This window comes from Epinephelus moara, chromosome 3 (assembly GCF_006386435.1).
Source record: "Epinephelus moara isolate mb chromosome 3, YSFRI_EMoa_1.0, whole genome shotgun sequence".
Taxonomy (NCBI): Eukaryota; Metazoa; Chordata; class Actinopteri; order Perciformes; family Serranidae; genus Epinephelus; species Epinephelus moara.
Genome location: NC_065508.1, coordinates 17,213,930 through 17,230,778, shown reverse-complemented (window position 1 = coordinate 17,230,778; position 16,849 = coordinate 17,213,930). Strand labels below are relative to the sequence as shown.

The 16,849-nt window shown below is 40.3% G+C and overlaps 2 protein-coding genes across 5 annotated transcripts; one reads left to right on the top strand and one right to left on the bottom strand.

Moving 5' to 3' along the window:
• Window positions 1–1,846: 1,846 nt before the first annotated feature.
• On the top strand, window positions 1,847–5,725 carry si:dkey-71d15.2 (SH3 domain-containing kinase-binding protein 1). 4 transcript variants are annotated; one of them, XM_050040460.1, is made up of 7 exons: window positions 1,848–2,011; window positions 2,393–2,492; window positions 2,725–2,826; window positions 3,159–3,268; window positions 4,390–4,589; window positions 5,010–5,073; window positions 5,220–5,725. In XM_050040460.1, exons 2-7 carry the CDS (start codon window positions 2,462–2,464, stop codon window positions 5,256–5,258), a joined length of 546 nt encoding a protein of 181 aa, XP_049896417.1. In that variant the 5' UTR covers window positions 1,848–2,011; window positions 2,393–2,461; the 3' UTR covers window positions 5,259–5,725. The 4 variants fall into 4 exon arrangements, with proteins under 4 accessions (XP_049896416.1, XP_049896417.1, XP_049896418.1 ...); XM_050040459.1 differs by lacking the exon at window positions 2,393–2,492 and having other exon boundaries at window positions 1,847–2,011; XM_050040461.1 differs by lacking the exon at window positions 2,393–2,492 and having other exon boundaries at window positions 2,725–2,777; window positions 3,158–3,268.
• Window positions 5,726–5,874: 149 nt separating this feature from the next.
• Window positions 5,875–15,312, bottom strand: LOC126387793 (lipase member H-like). The gene is made up of 11 exons (XM_050040457.1): window positions 15,065–15,312; window positions 14,421–14,504; window positions 12,500–12,870; window positions 12,295–12,403; window positions 10,534–10,635; window positions 10,342–10,431; window positions 10,060–10,227; window positions 9,872–9,961; window positions 7,075–7,183; window positions 6,795–6,968; window positions 5,875–6,676 (listed from the first exon to the last, which is right to left on the bottom strand). Exons 2-11 carry the CDS (start codon window positions 14,476–14,478, stop codon window positions 6,592–6,594), a joined length of 1,356 nt encoding a protein of 451 aa, XP_049896414.1. The 5' UTR covers window positions 14,479–14,504; window positions 15,065–15,312; the 3' UTR covers window positions 5,875–6,591.
• Between the last annotated feature and the right edge of the window lie 1,537 nt (window positions 15,313–16,849).

Genomic DNA, 16,849 nt, shown 5'->3' with positions numbered 1-16,849 from the left:
TTGCATAATTCCCTGAAAATACTTGAAGTCATACTTAAGCAATTTAGTACTTGCCTGTCCATTAAATTGGAGAAGAGAAATTCTGAGCATGAATGGTCAAAATTGAAGCAGCAGGGGCAGAGATATTCTGACCTATAGCAAAGAGCATGGATACCAAGAGGCGAAGCTCCGTTGAATTTCTGCCAACAGCCACTAGGGGCGCTACCGCCACTTTGGACTGTTGAGCTTGGACTGTTGCGCCCAGACAACATGTAAGATGTCAAGGAGAGAGGAGAAAAAAAGTAAAAGAAAACAGTGTAGTGCAATTAACTGCAACAACTATCAGTGGAACACCCCGCACCTGGCCTTCCACCGTTTCCCGAAGGATCCCGACAGAGGTGTACGTTTTAAAGTGTTTTAATATCAATTTAATATGCCAGTTTTGGTGGTAAGATAATGTGTATATATATATATATATGGCCTCTTGGACCATTTATATCAGAACTGATTACTGCTTTAGCATTAAAATATATCATATTAAAATAGCTTATATATTATTATTATTATTATTATTATTATTATAACTGTCCCCCCTGTACAAACTGTAAATAAATCTTTATTCCTGACTATGTGTTGCCATTAATGTGTTTCTAGTTAAAATATTGACTTTTTTTTGTTTTTTTTTTTTTGTTTGGTAGATTGGCTTATGGGGTGATTTTGATGGAGTAATTAAGTTAATCTTCTCATAAGTGGATGTAATATGTAGAGATGCCATCTCGGCCGTTTTTCTTCATTTTTTTTTTTTAAAGTCTATATTTTGCTTTACAAAAACGTGAAAAAGCAGCTGTGACCAAGCTATCACGAGGTGAGTAGCATTGTAAGCATAATTAATAGCGATATACTTCAGTTTGTCTGTGTGTTTTTGTGTGCAAGCGGGTCTGCTGCGGTCTGCTGACGGTCCAAAATGGCGGCGGTAGGACGAAACCATGGGGGAATTTGTTGCTATGGGGCGTTCTATTGAGCTTCGCCTCTTGGTATCCATGCTCTTTGCCTATAGTCACTAGTTTGGGTCAAGCTTACTGGTTCCTACATTTCCCATAATGCAATTTAGTAGAGAATTTTTAATCATATCCCATTCCTCCTAAATACCCATTTCTTTCAAGCTTCATACCTCCAGTTTGTAACTCAGACTTTCTGTCAAAGTCTTTAGTACAAGCTGAGATAACCCTGATGACAGTGTCAGGGTCATTTAAAAAAAACTTTGCAATCTCCCTCCAGAGCCATAGAAGACATTATGTAACTGACTTCACTGGCTGGATCACACTACTTGTGATCAACGAACTGGACCTTATGTGTAACATCAGTGGAGTGTCACTGTCAGTTTAGGAAGCATTACAAAAAGCTGATCAAGACACTTGTAAGGCGTAGTTCCCAACTGGTAGGTTGCGGCCTAAACGTGGGTTGTGGGTCCATTCTGAATGGACTGCAAACAAGTCAAGTTTATAAAAAAACAATATTTACTTTTAAGTACAGTGAATTTCCAGCAAAAAGCTTTTATTTTAAAGTATTGTTTTCTGCTGTAAAGTGAGTGACTAATGGACAGCTACTTGACAGAGACAACAAACTAGCTTGACAACATGGCCAAACCCAGGTATGAGTGTGGACCTCAAACTAATTACTAAAGAGAAATCTGGACCCTGTGGCTGGACCACTTGGGATCCACTGTTCTAAGGTATCACAATGAAGGCAAATCCTCACCCTCACTGCTTTCTCTCTCCTGCCCAGTTTAAACATCACTTCTTGTGTAACTGCACTCGAGTTTGTCCCTTTAAAACCACCCCTCGCCCTTCAGCCTGTGATAGCCTTTGCTCTGCCCTGGTGATATTTGTGAGCAGCAGAGTGGAGCTAAACTTAGCTCTGACAGTACCACTCCTCATCACAACATACTCTGCAGAGCACAGTGGGTTACAATGGATGGTGTCGCATTACCACAGATGCTGCTGTATCTCAGCAGTGACGCTGGCCAAACAAGGTGAGTGTGTGCCCCAGATCCTTTCCTGTTACTGACAATAATCTGGTAATTAGTTTAATATGTCTACTAATGATTGTACAATATAATCTGTCACTGTGCTCCTTTCTTCCAGCATGTGTGGCACATTTGTTCCCTGCTGTGGCATGAGAGAAACAGCTGCCTCTGCCAAATTTAGTTTAGCCTACTTTGATAAAGAATGATCTGAGTTTAATGTACAAACTGAAGTTGCTGTAGTGTCATGAAGAGCACATATGATTTAAACAAATACAGAGACTTTTTCACTTTTAATTTCTTAGGTGTAGCATGACGTGTGACTGCACTGAGCTGACTGGTTTCTGTTGATTTCTACTCCACTGACTTGCTCCAATCTGTCGTTTGTAGATGTAGACTTAAAGACTCTGCAGGTTTTTCTGTCTTTCACTCTCTCCGCTTGTATTCCTCTCTGTCACGATGGGCAACTATAGCTCAGCCCTCATTCCTGGTAAGCCTTGCAACTATTATTGTTACAACTATCTGTTGCAACATACTTTGAAACACTCCCATGCTTGAACGCTGCATGTTAAACAGGCTGAATGTTAATGCAGGCTTTGGGATCACAACAATGTAGGTTTCTTACTGATCAAACTGCCTGCATTCTCCATAGTGATGGGTTTAGATTAGGTTGTGGGTTCTGCAAGGTGTGTTTTAACAGCTATTTTCTGTTTTCTGCAAAGACACTGAAGAGTTTGACTCAATTGTGTCGATCGCGGAGAAGCTGAATGAGCAGGTAGCTCATGTTGCAGATGAGAGGTTACAGTCAGAGCTTCAGAGTCTGGGAAGTATACACTTTTAATAATAGTTACCTAAAAGTCAAATACTGAGTTAAATACGACAGTTATATCGTGACTCACTGTATGAGAATAGTGTGTGGTGTAGTGTGTTTGTGTCCCATCTGACCTTGGGATAAATTTAACTTTTCTGAGGTGCCTCGTACACACAGCCACGTACAGTACAGTGACTACTTTAACTCCTTATTCAAAACAAGTTTAAGAGATATTTGCCTTGTCATTAATGTGAGCTATATCTTCTGAATTTTACTTAGGGGTAATTAAGTGCCCGTTAATGTCTTTTACTTATCAGATGTCTCAAACTAGACTTAACTTACAGGTAACACTCATGATGGAGGAGGAGAGGAAAGAAAACCAGAGCGAAGAGCTGGATTCTTCAACACTTCAAGAAAACACTCAGAAAACAAGCCAAAATGGTTCTGCTCTGCCTGTAAGAGAAGATTTTAAGACTTATAACACTTTAAAATCAAAATTAAATGAGCTGTATGCGACATTCAGAGCATATCTATAGCCCTTTTTACACAGAGCTACGAAGTCCCTTCTTCATACCACCTTTGCCTTATTACACAGCATTGAACAACGGTGCCATCATGCTGCTCCAATGTGTGATTTTAGACAGTATGCCAGCCTCGTGGAATCAAAAGAGGTGTTACGGGCGTGACATGACACACAACATATGTGTCTGCAGTGCCTTAATAACAATAACAATAGCATAACATGGCAGTAACAACCATTTCTCTGTTATAAGGCGACTGATCTCGCCCTCTGCTCGGGGCATAAAGAGACATATTTTTCCTGTTTTGTAGACATTTTTGGCCACTGTTTTTCCTCTTTGAGTTAGCTGCTAACTGCTAAATGCTACTTTTTAAATCACCCACGGTGGGTTGCATGAGTAACACATCGTCAAAACGTCACACCTGTGCTGCCCATGATCCTGTCCTGCTGGCTGTCCTGTTTATACTGATATTGTTTCGGTGCTGCTACCACCTCCGATGCTGGATTACAACGAGACATCTCTGTCCCACCTTTCCGCAACTGTACCTTTTTTACACAATAGCGAGGCGGCATAATTCATGAAATTCCCACCTTGAAGAGGCAGTGTAAAAGGGGCTTATGATGAAGTCTTAACTGGGATTGTCTGCACATGGCTCTCAACATGGAGGTGGCTGAGACAAAAGCTAACAGTGCTAACAATGGCTATTGTGACAAGGCTAACATGTTAACGTGAGGGGTGGGTGTTGCTTCTGTGGCAACACCGTTCCGCCACCTTGGGTCTGGACTGCATTATGAGCGACAGCAAGTGGGATACACACACAGGGACTCACATGCACTAACATGCACGTGTGACCAAACTCTACCACAACAAAGAACAGAGAAACTCGGACTGCAGCACACACACAGAGGGAGCGTGGCTTCACTCTCTGCTCATGTCGTCAAATAGCAAATAGTCGTTTTCTGCTATGTTAGCACTCTAAATGTCGTATACAGCACCTTTAATATTTCAGATTTTTGCTGTGTTGTCAGACAGTAATGTTGGGTTATTCTCTAAAGGTAGCAGCATCCAAAAGTGTGCCCACAAAGTCCTTCACCTCCCTGTTACCAAAGGCTCTCTCTGCTGTACTTCATCCGACTCTGGCCCCTGGTCCCAACTCTGACCCGCAGGCGAACAGGAATCCACCTAACCTGGAACAACTGCAGACAGAGCTGAAAGAGCTGAAGGGGCAGTTTGAAGTGATGAAGTGTCAGCACAAGTATGGCTTTGTCAATGTCAAAATCTATGTCCAGATTTTATTTCAATCTCAGCCTGGTGGGTGGGTGACATTTGCATCATTGGCTTTTTTTATAAGAGCCAACTCTAGACTTTTGGGGGCCCTGAGTGGATTTGGTTTGGGGGCCCTCCTCATTGTAACATGTTGCCACTTCATGTGGCATTGAACCAACTTGTGTATTAGTGTAAGCGCACGTAATGTACAAATAAGCATGTAGACTAAAGTGGCCTACAAGCAGCTTTATCTTTAAAAGGACTAAATACAGTATTTGTCTATTACATTCCAGTCCCATGAGTGTTCCTTCTTAGGGCCTTTTGCTTGATCTGGTTAACGATTGATGCATATATTAGTGATATGGTTAAGTTTTTTACTACACTAATCTGACAATATCTTGTGTTCCAGCAAAGAAATTAAACTGCTGATGAGCGAGCTTGATGAGGAAAAAAGGATTCGCTTGACTTTACAGGTAAAGAAACAAAGACATCCATACAGTGTAGCTGCTAGACTGTGCTAAAGCAGTGATTCTCAATGTATGTGGAATGATTTCAAGGGGACAATATTAAATTTTGTCCAGCAGTTGCAGTCATGGTTTAATCTTTTGTTTTGTTTTAGATGGAGATTCAACGAATGAAGAAGCGCATGTCTAAATGAGTGGAGAACTTCAGCATCTTCACAGACAAGTTTTAAAGGTCCTGTTGCACACTTATATATATAAAAAAATCACCCTGGCTTTTGTTGTATTTTTTGGAAAAACATTTCACTTTAGTTTGTTGGAGTGGCAAAGGAGCCGGCCTAAAGGAATGAATGTTTTTATTGAGTACTTGCTCAAAGTGCACAGGTGAGGCACAGTGGTAGCAGACTTCAGGTTGACTGCTCCTCCTTGGAAACGAGCAGTGGATCTCGATGAGCTCAGTTTTTCTTTTTCTTTTTTTCCTGTGGATGGACTCTTAATGACTTTGGCATCTTCGGCATTCTGTTTTGGGAGAATATTTTTTAAAGTGTCGAGGTGTGTTGAAGATCATCACTTAAGAAATGCTTTTTAATCACTTTTTCCTTTATCCGACCGCGTGGAAAACATTTGACAGTAAGAGAAGAGGACATGAAAACGAGAGCCAGCAGTTCATCTGCAGTCATGTGGGCTCAGCTATTATTAGTTTATCGGCTAATAATGTAATGTGGAGACAAACACACATGGCACATGAAACTGACTGACCGAGCTGTCAGTGAATTGTTGACATGTAGAAAAAATGTGAATTCATTAAACGTGTTACCAAATATTGACTTTTTATTAACAATTACAGATGGATCCATATACACAAATAAATATTTATAGTTACAAGTGAGGTCATATGTTACAAAATATCCATGTTTGATTAAGGAAATATCATCTAGAACATAAGTCCAGTACTTTTAATGGAAAAAAAAATAAAAATCAGATAAAAAAACAGGGATCAAAGGTTTCACTGTTTGACAATAATTGTTAATACTTTTTTTTTTTTCAGTCTTAATGAGAAATACGTAATTCTACGAAAAATCATTTTGGTCATTTTGGTCATCTGTCTCTCTCAGCCTTACTAAATTTCGACTTAAACAAAAACTGACATTACTGGAGTGATTTTTGGAGACAAAAATGAGAGTGATTGAGAGGAAAAGTAGAAAAAAAGTCCACTATTTTGTTGTTGCAGTCACAACTGAGATATCTTGTCATCATAAGTCATTGTCAGATGAACTGATTTTTGTGAACAAAAAGTCTAATTCACCCGACAATTAAAAGGTAAATACATTCACTTTTTGGGTAATATCGAAAAAGAACAAACAGACGAATATATTTTATGATAAAAATACATATACATAATATATTACATTTCATTTTCAGATCCCAAATGATCCCAAATGACAAATGATTAGTCCTTATTGTTTTCCTGTACAATCTTGGAGGGACTGAAGAGTGTTTGAAATATCTGACGTGGTGTCCGATTTTGTCTCAGAAGTTGGATTCTTCACAGGGAATTGGCCTGAAGGTGACCTCTTTGTTGTCTTCCAGAAGGATGTCATATCGACAGAGAGGCCTGTGAAGGACAAAGTCAATATTACTGTGGTGAAAAAAGCTAAAATTATATGTCTAATAGATCAATTTTCTGAAATATATTACCCCTTTTTTAAAATAAATCAGTATGTGTTGCATACCTCTCCTTGCGTTCCAGATGTGTGAGACGTATTCGGAGAACACGGAGCTTATATTTGGGCTTGAATACATTCCCAGTCGAGAATTTTAGAGACACCTTTTTCACTGATTTAAGGTCTTTGTCAAACTGGGCAAACAACTTGGTCTCTGTGTACTTCTTGAACTTTGATGCTTTACTGAAATGAAAACAAAAAGAAATTACTGAGAGAATGCATTAACAGAGGGACAAAGAGAAGTCATTTTGGAATATTATAATTTATCATAAATAAAGTGAAGACTTACTGGTCAATGGTTGCCACTGCTTCTTTACCGTCACCGTGAAGTTTAACAGTGATGTATCCCCATCGTATATCCTCGTTCCATACCATCACTTCCATCCTGTATTCTGTCCCTGAGAGAGGACATTCAAATTGTTATTCAAAAATAAGATGCCCATTGCTTTAAACACAAGGAATCTGACTCCATTCTTTTTTTTTTTTACATTGCCCTACATGTACTTACACAGAAATGAACGTAACAGTTTGGAACAAAGACAACAAAGCTGGACAAATAAAGCTTTAAGAATGACAGGACTATTATGTACACAAGTATGTGGAAAAAGTAAGTGTTTACGTAAATATTGTGTAAATATAGATAAAAAGCACCAATAAACAATTAGAAAATAAAAATAAAAATAACATATACATATACATATATACAGGTAAAGTGTTCTGTAAGCTGTAAACTACACAAAAAGTGCAAAAAATAAATGAAGGAATGAATATGCATGGAATAGATGATTATGTAAAGTATGTGCATGCATACGTGTCTATATGCTGTATATACAGAATTTAGGATTTATATTGACAATGATTTTATGTGCATAATAAAAATGTACACATTGAAAAATGTAAAATTCTCATCTGTTAACTCCTCTCATGAAGTACAACCTAGTATCAGACCATTTGTGGCCTTTTTTGACTCGAAACATCCTCATGAATTAAATATTTTCAGTATGTGTCCAACTGCAACCTGTATTTTAGTCAATAATTTAGATTTTCTCCGAACTGATGTCAATGTGCAGCTGCATTTCCAGTGGAGGAAAGATGGATAATGGTAAATGTAAAATACAGTACACAAGCAGAGGGTATAACATGACATAAACTTTAAAAATTTAACTCCCATGCAGATGGTGTCAGCATATTAAATGCCCTTTACCTGTGGTTTTCAGCATTATGGGTTAGAAGGGGCTGGTCACACTTACTTACCCTTTTCCACTGCACAAAAAACCTGCTAACACCTCAAATGTCAAACAACTTTGCAGTAAACATGGGTATTAATCGGCTCTGGCTCTGATCCGGCTGAAGAGCCATGTACACAGCTCTGGTCCACTGGCACTGGGCATGGAGTCTATCGACTATGTTTAACAGGTTTTCACGTGTTTTGGTGGAAAAAGGTGTAAAGTCCATTATCAGCCCACTAAATGGCTGTTTGCATAATGTTGTGAAATGGCTGCCATTTCGTTAGGTTTCATTTTCACTTTCCTTAGATTTAAGTACAAAACTACAGGGTTGGATTTAGGAAAAGATGTAACATCAGTCAAAACAACTGTCACTGGTTAAAGTAAGTTACCGCTGACTACTGGTTTCTCCTGGGTCAAAGTCCTGTGTTTGTCCTGACTTTATGCTTTGCTCCCGTCATAATTATTACAGTTATGAGAGGTTGCTGCCTAACAATAAATGTAAAAGGCCATTTCATGTCTGATGATAACCTTGAGTAGATGTGGCAGGCCCCTTCCAACTCATACCTATGACTCTTATAACAGATGATAATGGACATTTAATGGCCTGATAACAGCCAAACTGGCTAAAAATACATCTTAAAGGCTAAGTTCACAATTTGTCAAGTCTATTTCAAAACAATAGTCATGTGCTCATATGAATATTAGAACTGGTCGTTAGTGTAATTACTCATCCTCTTGCAAGCGGCAGCCTCCAGAGATGACAAGTGAAGCCAATGCGTAAGTGCCAAAAACTGCAGTTTGCTGAATGGCCACTTGAGGCAGGCTCCAAAAGCGAGTCAATCCCCATAGACCCCCATGTTAAAATACTCAACTCTACAGCAGAAAAAAACATGTTTACAGCCTGGTACAAAAAACGGTTTTGGTCTCTATAGCTAATTTCCCCTTTCATGACAACTGTAAAGGGGGGTGAATTTTTTTTTATAATTCTTCCATTTAAATTTTATTAAGGCTTAAATTTGCACATAATTAAGGGCGTGGTCACTTTGAGTGACAGGTGGCGCCATCACGGGTGGCTAACTAGCCGCTGGCTGTCTGCTAGGCATCATCTCAGCTAATTCGCAAGTCATTGAACCTGACCTCTCAGCCGTGTTGGTGCCTTTTGAATATTTTGTTGGAGCTGGCACCAAACGGGAGCATGAGCGAGAGCAGCCAACACCACAGGGCTAGCCACAGTAGTGTAGCTTGTTAGCCTAGCTTGTTAGCCTTAGCTAACTTAGCAGCTTCAAGCGAGGTGGGCGTGTTTTAGCAACCAGGCTTCATTTGGCCCGCCTCTTTGCCCATTTTTGATTGGCCGGGAGTTGGGCGGAGTCAGGCACTGCCAAGATGGCGACGGCCAGAGCTGCCTACTTTTAGCTTCAAACCCGCTCCTCAGAAACCAATGGGTGACATCACGGTGACTACGTCCATATTTTTATACAGTCTAGGTCCTCTTCATACTGGCCATTAAGAGATATATTCCAAATGACAGGGGAATTTGCACCATAAAGATGGGAACTTTGAAACATATCTAACTGATTTGACTAACTCAGGCTACTGAGGCTTCATATTAGCTTCAGATAAACTTTTTAGTTAGGAAGTGGGTTTGTCTTAGTTTCCCTTGTGTTACATTTTCTTGTACTTTTCCATTAAATCCTCTGATCTGGTGTACAGTCTTTAACATCTGCAAGTTTAACCATTTGGGGGGCTAAATGTGAGTTAATGTGAATCCCTTAAACATTACTAAAACATGTCTGTATACCACACTAAAGTCAACTTATTAAGTTGCAACATAGAGAATAATAGTTTCCTGTTACTTACTGCAGAATGGAGTGACCGCATTGGTGGTGAAGTAAGTTTTTGTTTGGCCCAGCTTCAGCAGGACATCTTTCCACTCTCTGATGTCATAACCTGGATTGGAGTGAAACAGCTGCGTCAGATCCATTTTGAAAGACCGGTTATGTCTTTTTTTAAAAATGAAATCAATTAAAGATAATTAAAGTACCAACCAAAGACAGGACATCCAGCAGCACCAAAGGTGTCACAGCTCAAGCAGTTACCACTCAGAAACTCTTTGTAGGAGTCACAGGGGAAGACCCTACTGGCACACATCCGATGCACAGAGTCAAGGTAGAGCAACACTGATCTCTGGTGGTCACATTTAAAATAGGCTCCTCCTGTGCAGGGGTAAGTCAGAATTGTCACCATTATAAAGCCATGTTTTACACTTGATCAGCAATTTGAGTGTGGTCTTTGTGTTTTTCTTTTCCTCATAATTTTAAAGACTTTACCAGAAAAGATTGTCTTTGGGCAGCCGGGTTGGTCTGTTCCACCATTAGCATAGATATCAATGTGACCCAGAGGTTCTCTGAAGCCCAGAGCTGTGCATGACAATAATAATAATTAATCATAATAACAATAATAATAATAAGTTGTATAACACATTGAGTGAATATGTTATAGAATATTTCAGATAAACTGACCGTCTATGTCTGTGTGCAGGACATCCACAAACTGAGCATCCGTGAGGTCCAGTCGGTCCTTTGGAGAAGTGCCAGTGAACTGTGGTCCAGCAGGATCCAGAGCTGCAAACATCACATCAGAAGATCTAAGTAAAGCTTCAGGTTTATTTTGAAACCCAGCATTAGCTGATGGGAGCTGAAAATAGCACACGCAAACAGACTGATTTCACCTTATTTTTATGACTTAGGTAACACCTTTAAGTCTCTTTACTGTTTGATTTGTCTATGCCTTTTCCAAATTCTATCCATAAAGCAGTTTGACCCATTGACAAGTATTACTCTTTTCTTATCATCTTTAAAAAAAATTTCCCACAAAGAAGTATTTTGATACCGTCATGTTTTTTGTTTTACATGACTGAACTTGAGACATCTATACCAGTTCTTCTTTCCTCTTTGGTGTTTTACGCTCAGTACTCCTCTGCAGCAGTGCTGACCTGGATATCTGTGGTTCTGCACTTCACTTACGCTGCAGGCACTGCGGAGGGGATTATCTCTCCACAGGGATTTCAGGTGAAATCATTGAAACTGTGTCAGTTTACATCATGATCCAAATCCTTCATCTGCAACATCTGACAAACTGTTTCATCGTCAGCGAGGACTTTGCCACTCCGTGCTCTCAGTTACTTGTAACGGTAACAATCTAGGAACTGAAGTTCATTTGAGTGTCACAATTATAGTGAATGACATGATAAGCATCTCAGCTAAAGTTTATTGCCTGATGCAGGCAGAAGATAAATGTCCAAAGGTTGTGTAACTAAATACGGTGGCAATATGTGCAGTACTTCTTTTAAAACATACACTTCACAATATCTAATATCCACAGAGGTCTGTACTATACATTTGCTACTTTCTGTAAAGTTTAAATGGACACACATGTGAAGCTGTTTTGTCATTGTGACTAAAGGAAACAGTTTTTAGCATAACTGCTTTTGTTGATGTTTGAACGGTAACGTTATTATTGTTAGGGTTGGGCAATATGATACTGAGCAATGGTAGAAATGTGTCCACAGATAGATTTCGCAATACTCTTTCTACCTCAGGAGATGTTCAGGGCAGGCTATGTAGCCAATCACAGCTGGATCCTTGCATGATCTTCTGATCTCATGATCTAATGACCTCCAGCTGCCTCACAAGGCAACGTCATCTGGGCAGACACGTAGGAGGAGGGTGACGTTATGAAAACAGAAACCTAGAACACTTGAAATTATTGTTCTCGGGAACCTTAAAGCTTCCATTTTGAAAGAATTTTACTTTTACTTTTTATTTTAGTCTTTTGTTTTTTACTCAAGTGTTGTTTCACCCGAGGCAGTTGCGTTTTTTGTTTGTAAGGAAGTTCCTAGTCAGGCTAACAGGATGTAGACTGGCGTATAAGCCCACAATTGGCCACCTATTTCAGATGTCCTGATACTGTTTCACAAGGGCACCGGCGCTGCATCCTGAGCTTAGCGCTGCCCAAGATGATTGTGATTGGTTTAAAGAAATACAAACAACCCAGTGTTTTTTTTCCCTTAGTGCCAAATTATGTTGGGTTCAACCAGACAGAACAATTACTGTATTGTGATATATATGCTGTCACTATGACATAAAATTAGATATAGAATTTGACCATACTGCTCACCACTAATTAGTGTGCATTTGACAATGAACATTGTTCTCCTATATCTGAGGGGTTTGTTTGAGGATTTGAATTTGTATCTAGGGTCTGAGAGAGAAATCTCTTACCTGTAATCCATCCAATTGACCCATTCAGGTTAGCACCCACAAAGCCTGATATATGAGCCCCAAGACTGACTCCGATCATGTGGATGGAGCTCAGAGAGGCACCATGTTCCTGAAAAGATTCGTCATTAGTCATGTTACTCACAACACCATCTATGATATAGAGACACAGCAGAGTTGGTCACAGAGTGTCAGAAACATCACATACCTGCATCATTTTAATGAAAGCAGTGAGGTTGTCAGCCGCCTTGTGTGTGTTTTCCACTGCTTTGAAATAATTCACATTAGCAGCTCCGCGGTTCCAGTCCACCACTATTACGTTCATGTCTTCCCTCTCCAGCAGCATCTCCGTAATGGTGTGCACCCACACTGGTGGAGATCCCGTGGGCCGATACCCATGAATGACGAAGGTTGTTGGCCTGGACGAGTTAAGCTGGGGATGGGCGGACAAGTTGGAGTGGGACACGAGTCTACCACAGGTGGCATTTTCCCTGGTGTACAGCAACAACTTTATTCTGAGGCTGGTTCCAATGAATGCGTGGCCAAAATCTAGGTCTGTAAATTTTTCACATCCCTCAGCTGGGAGTGGTGAGTAAAAAAAGGAGTAGACAGAGAAAAGTGTATTTGGGAAGAGGAGGACAACAAAAAAAGAATTAATGAGACATGATCATTTTGATCTTAAAGGTACAGTTCACCACAATTTCAAAAAATATGTTTTTTCCTCTTACCTGTGGTGTTATTTGAGCTGCTGTGTGTTTGAGATATCGGCTGCAGAGATGTCTGCCTTCCCTCAAATACAATAGAACTAGATGGCACTCGGCTTGTGGTGCTCAAAATGCCGAAAAAACAAAACACAACAAAAAAAAACATGTCTCTTTCCAAAAACCATGACCCGGTTACTAGAGGTAATCCACAGACCTTGTTGTGAGCAGTTTCATGTAGGAACTATTTTCCATCACTGCCCTGAAGGAAGTATGAGTCTACTGCGTGGTCACCTAGCACCACTGAGCTACCTAACATTAGCTCAGCCAAGGAGGATGCCATCAACGTTTACATCTCATGCTGTCACGAGCCTGTCATCCATGAGTAGATGCACGCTTCCTCATGTGCGGTGATTCGATTCATGGGTGTAGTTCAGTAGAAAGAAAATAGTTCCTACATGAAACTGCTCACAATGAGGTCTGTGGTTATGTTGAGTAACCAGGTCATGATTTCTGAAAAGACACATTGCCATTGAGTTTTTCAACTGTATTCTTTGCCGCTTTGAGCACCACAACTCGAGTGTCATCTAGTTCCATTATATTCGAGAGAAGGCACACATCTCTGCAGCCGATATCTCCAACACTCCGCATCTCACACCACAACAATGGATAAATAGTACTACAGGGTGAACTGTCCCTTTTAACAAGCATTGCTCAATAAACCTTTAGTGATTTATCATTCAGGGTTTCTGTCATCATCAATGACATAATTCCATACATGACTTAGTGTGGTAGTATTCAATGCAACACTGGGCTGACAGTGTTTTCAAACACAGCTTCGCCCACCAGACAGACGTCATGAACAAGTTTGACTGGGAGAGCAAACTGTTTCACAGCACTGAGAAAAAAATAGTGACACCTGAATCGGACTTCAGTGTGAAACCATCTGATAATCTCACAAGATTTTGTCAATGCCACCTACATGATAACTAATAAAAACAACCAATAACAGTTAAAACATATAAAAACATCTGTCTCTGTTTCTACTGACACTCTTCTTAGCATATTAGGTTTTCAGAATTTCATTTCCTAATAAAATAAATGTCACACGAATGAACTAGTATATCGACTTCTGCTGAAATAGAAGCATCGCGTCATTTTAAGAAATGCCACCAACTGTTACATAACTGATGTGGCTTTCCATATAGGTAAATGACTGTTGCATATATATCAGCTGACATCCCTGTATACAGTGCCAGTGGTCTTTGCAAACCACATTGCCAGCCATTTACTCGAATGTGTTGGTTTTCCCAAGAAATTTCAGTTCCTCAAATGCTGCTTGATGGTTTTTCCCCCTCAGGAGTGTAGTCACTCTGCACTTGTGTGTGTGTTTGTCCGTATACATTGACACTTCAGAGTGGGCTTTACCTTTGCATATTTGAACAGCTATCAGCAGGAGCAGTGTCAGATATTGCCACAGGAACATGCTTTACACCAGCATGTGCAAATAACCTGTAGACAGAGTTACCACAGTCAGACCATTACAGAAAAATACACCTGTCAGACATTATATGGCCCAATAAAAATATCACAGCTATTCACATGTACACCAACACAACAGGCGCAGCAACAAAGAGAAGACTGTCATAACTCTTCAGGTGTTTCTCTGACACACTATATTTTCCACAACAGACTGTAGTTTTTTTTTTTAGCTATTTTTGCTCTGAATGCAAATCTCCCCAAACCAAAGCAAAGAAAATAGGTCAGTTGCTTATCTACTTACCCTCCAGTGTTATTATGAGTCAGGGGAAAAAATATCACAGTTGGTGCCATTTAGGTAACCTGCAGGCTGAAAATCTGTTTTCTCGCCCCACCCACTGTTATTAACTTTAACCAATGAAATTGTAATGGTAAGCGAAACTGAAATCCACAGAAATCTGTCTGCGACTAAATTCCTCTGCTACAGTAAACGCCTCATGTTTACTGACTGTTCAGTGTCTTCTTCAGGTGTAACTCTAACAAATTTGACAGCTATGAGTGAGCTTAACATGTCATTTTCATAAGAGGCTTACCTTTGCCGTAGGATGATATTTCCTGGTCTGGTGTGTGTCAAAGGTCCAGCAGATCACGGGCCATCCTGTGTTTGTACCTCCACATATTTGGGCAGTGTTCACTTCAGGAAGTGAGAGGAGGAACAGCAGAGCAATACTCCCGCCCTGCATGCTCTCATGGGGATAACCACACCCCTTGCTCCAGGTCACTGTGTTCACAGGTGAAGCATTCCTGTGAAGTCACTCCTGGTTCCCATGTACTCAAACCGGTTATGGGACTGTTTCTTGTGTCTTCTTTGAACTTGATTTGAATCTGTAAAAACAGCCCAGTCTCTGTTTACAGAGCCCATTCTTATTTTAGCTCAAGAAAGTAGAGTGAAAGCGAAACATGTTGTAGGCATTTCCAAGAACTTGCCACTTCTGCAGAAAGGAGTGTCTCATTGCTGTGGTTATACATGAACATTCAGGCTTTACTCAGCTGGAGTCAGTCAAAGCTCCACTGACGCTTGTAAGAAGTTGCACAACAAAGTCTATTACAGTACACAGTGATATGTGCACAACCTGTTTTGACAAGGTGATAGACTTTTCAAAACTTTAGCCTTTCCATCCCTCATTGTATTTCATGTATGTCTGAGTATATGTACACATCATGAGTTTCCAAATTACTAATTTTAATGTGCAAACAAGTCAGCAGAAGAAAAACACTAAAGTAGGAGTTGATGGTCTCGCTTTTGGTTCTTCAGTTTCAGTTGTTGCAAGTGTCGACTGAATCATAATTTTAGGGTGAATCATATATCTATTTATTTAGTTGGGGGGGGGGGGGGGGGGGGGTTTCCACTGAAGGGAGAGCAGGGGAGGGTCTTTAAACTTTTCCTCATACTGGTTTTATACATATATTCTTTTGTCACCATTTTTACCAGCTGTGACAATACTGTGACAGCAGGCATTGGTTTCACTTTGTGAGTCTGTGTGTGTGTCATGGAAGAATGTGGTCCTGGTGGGACCAATTTTAGTGGGAACTGGGTGTGGTCAGTGGTCACTTTACGCCCCTGCCACGTATTTAAGCTGTGGGTCACTGTATCGGTTGAAGTGATCCCATTGCAAGATGCTCTCCAGTGTTATGTTGGCTATAAATATATTCATTCATTCATTTTCCATAACCGCTCATCCTGTTAGGGGTTGTGGGTGTGCCGGAGCCTATCCCAGCTGAAATTGGGCGAGAAGAAGGGTACACCCTGGGCGGGTCGATAGACTATCGCAGGGCTAACACATAAAGACAGACAACCATTCAGGCTCACATTCACACCTACGGCCAATTTAGAGTCATCAGTTAACCTAGCCTGCATGTCTTTGGACTGTGGGAGGAAGCTGGAGTACCCAGAGAAGACCCACATTGACACAGGAAGAAACATGCTCCACAACCCCCCACCCTGGGTTTGAACCAGGAAACCCTCTTGCTGTGAGACGACAATGCTAACCACTGTACCACCATGCCAGAGAGTATTGCAATTTAAGAGTTCAAGTCAAGAGAAAGATCAAACAAAACAAAACAAAAAAGGCTATAATAGGGAAGGCCCAGTACAGCTGAGGCTGATGGGTATGTCATTTGCAGGTATTTGCTCATAAATCATAAATTATTGGCCAAATTGAGACTTTGACCTGATGACGGTGGTAGGTGAAACGTTTAAAGTTTACCAAAGTTATTATAATTCATCATGAGGGTGAAATGAATGCGATGAAACCACAAATGCCAGGTGCTGCCTGAGGTAAAGCCGGTAAGCTTCGTCATGAATGTCTACAAAGTGT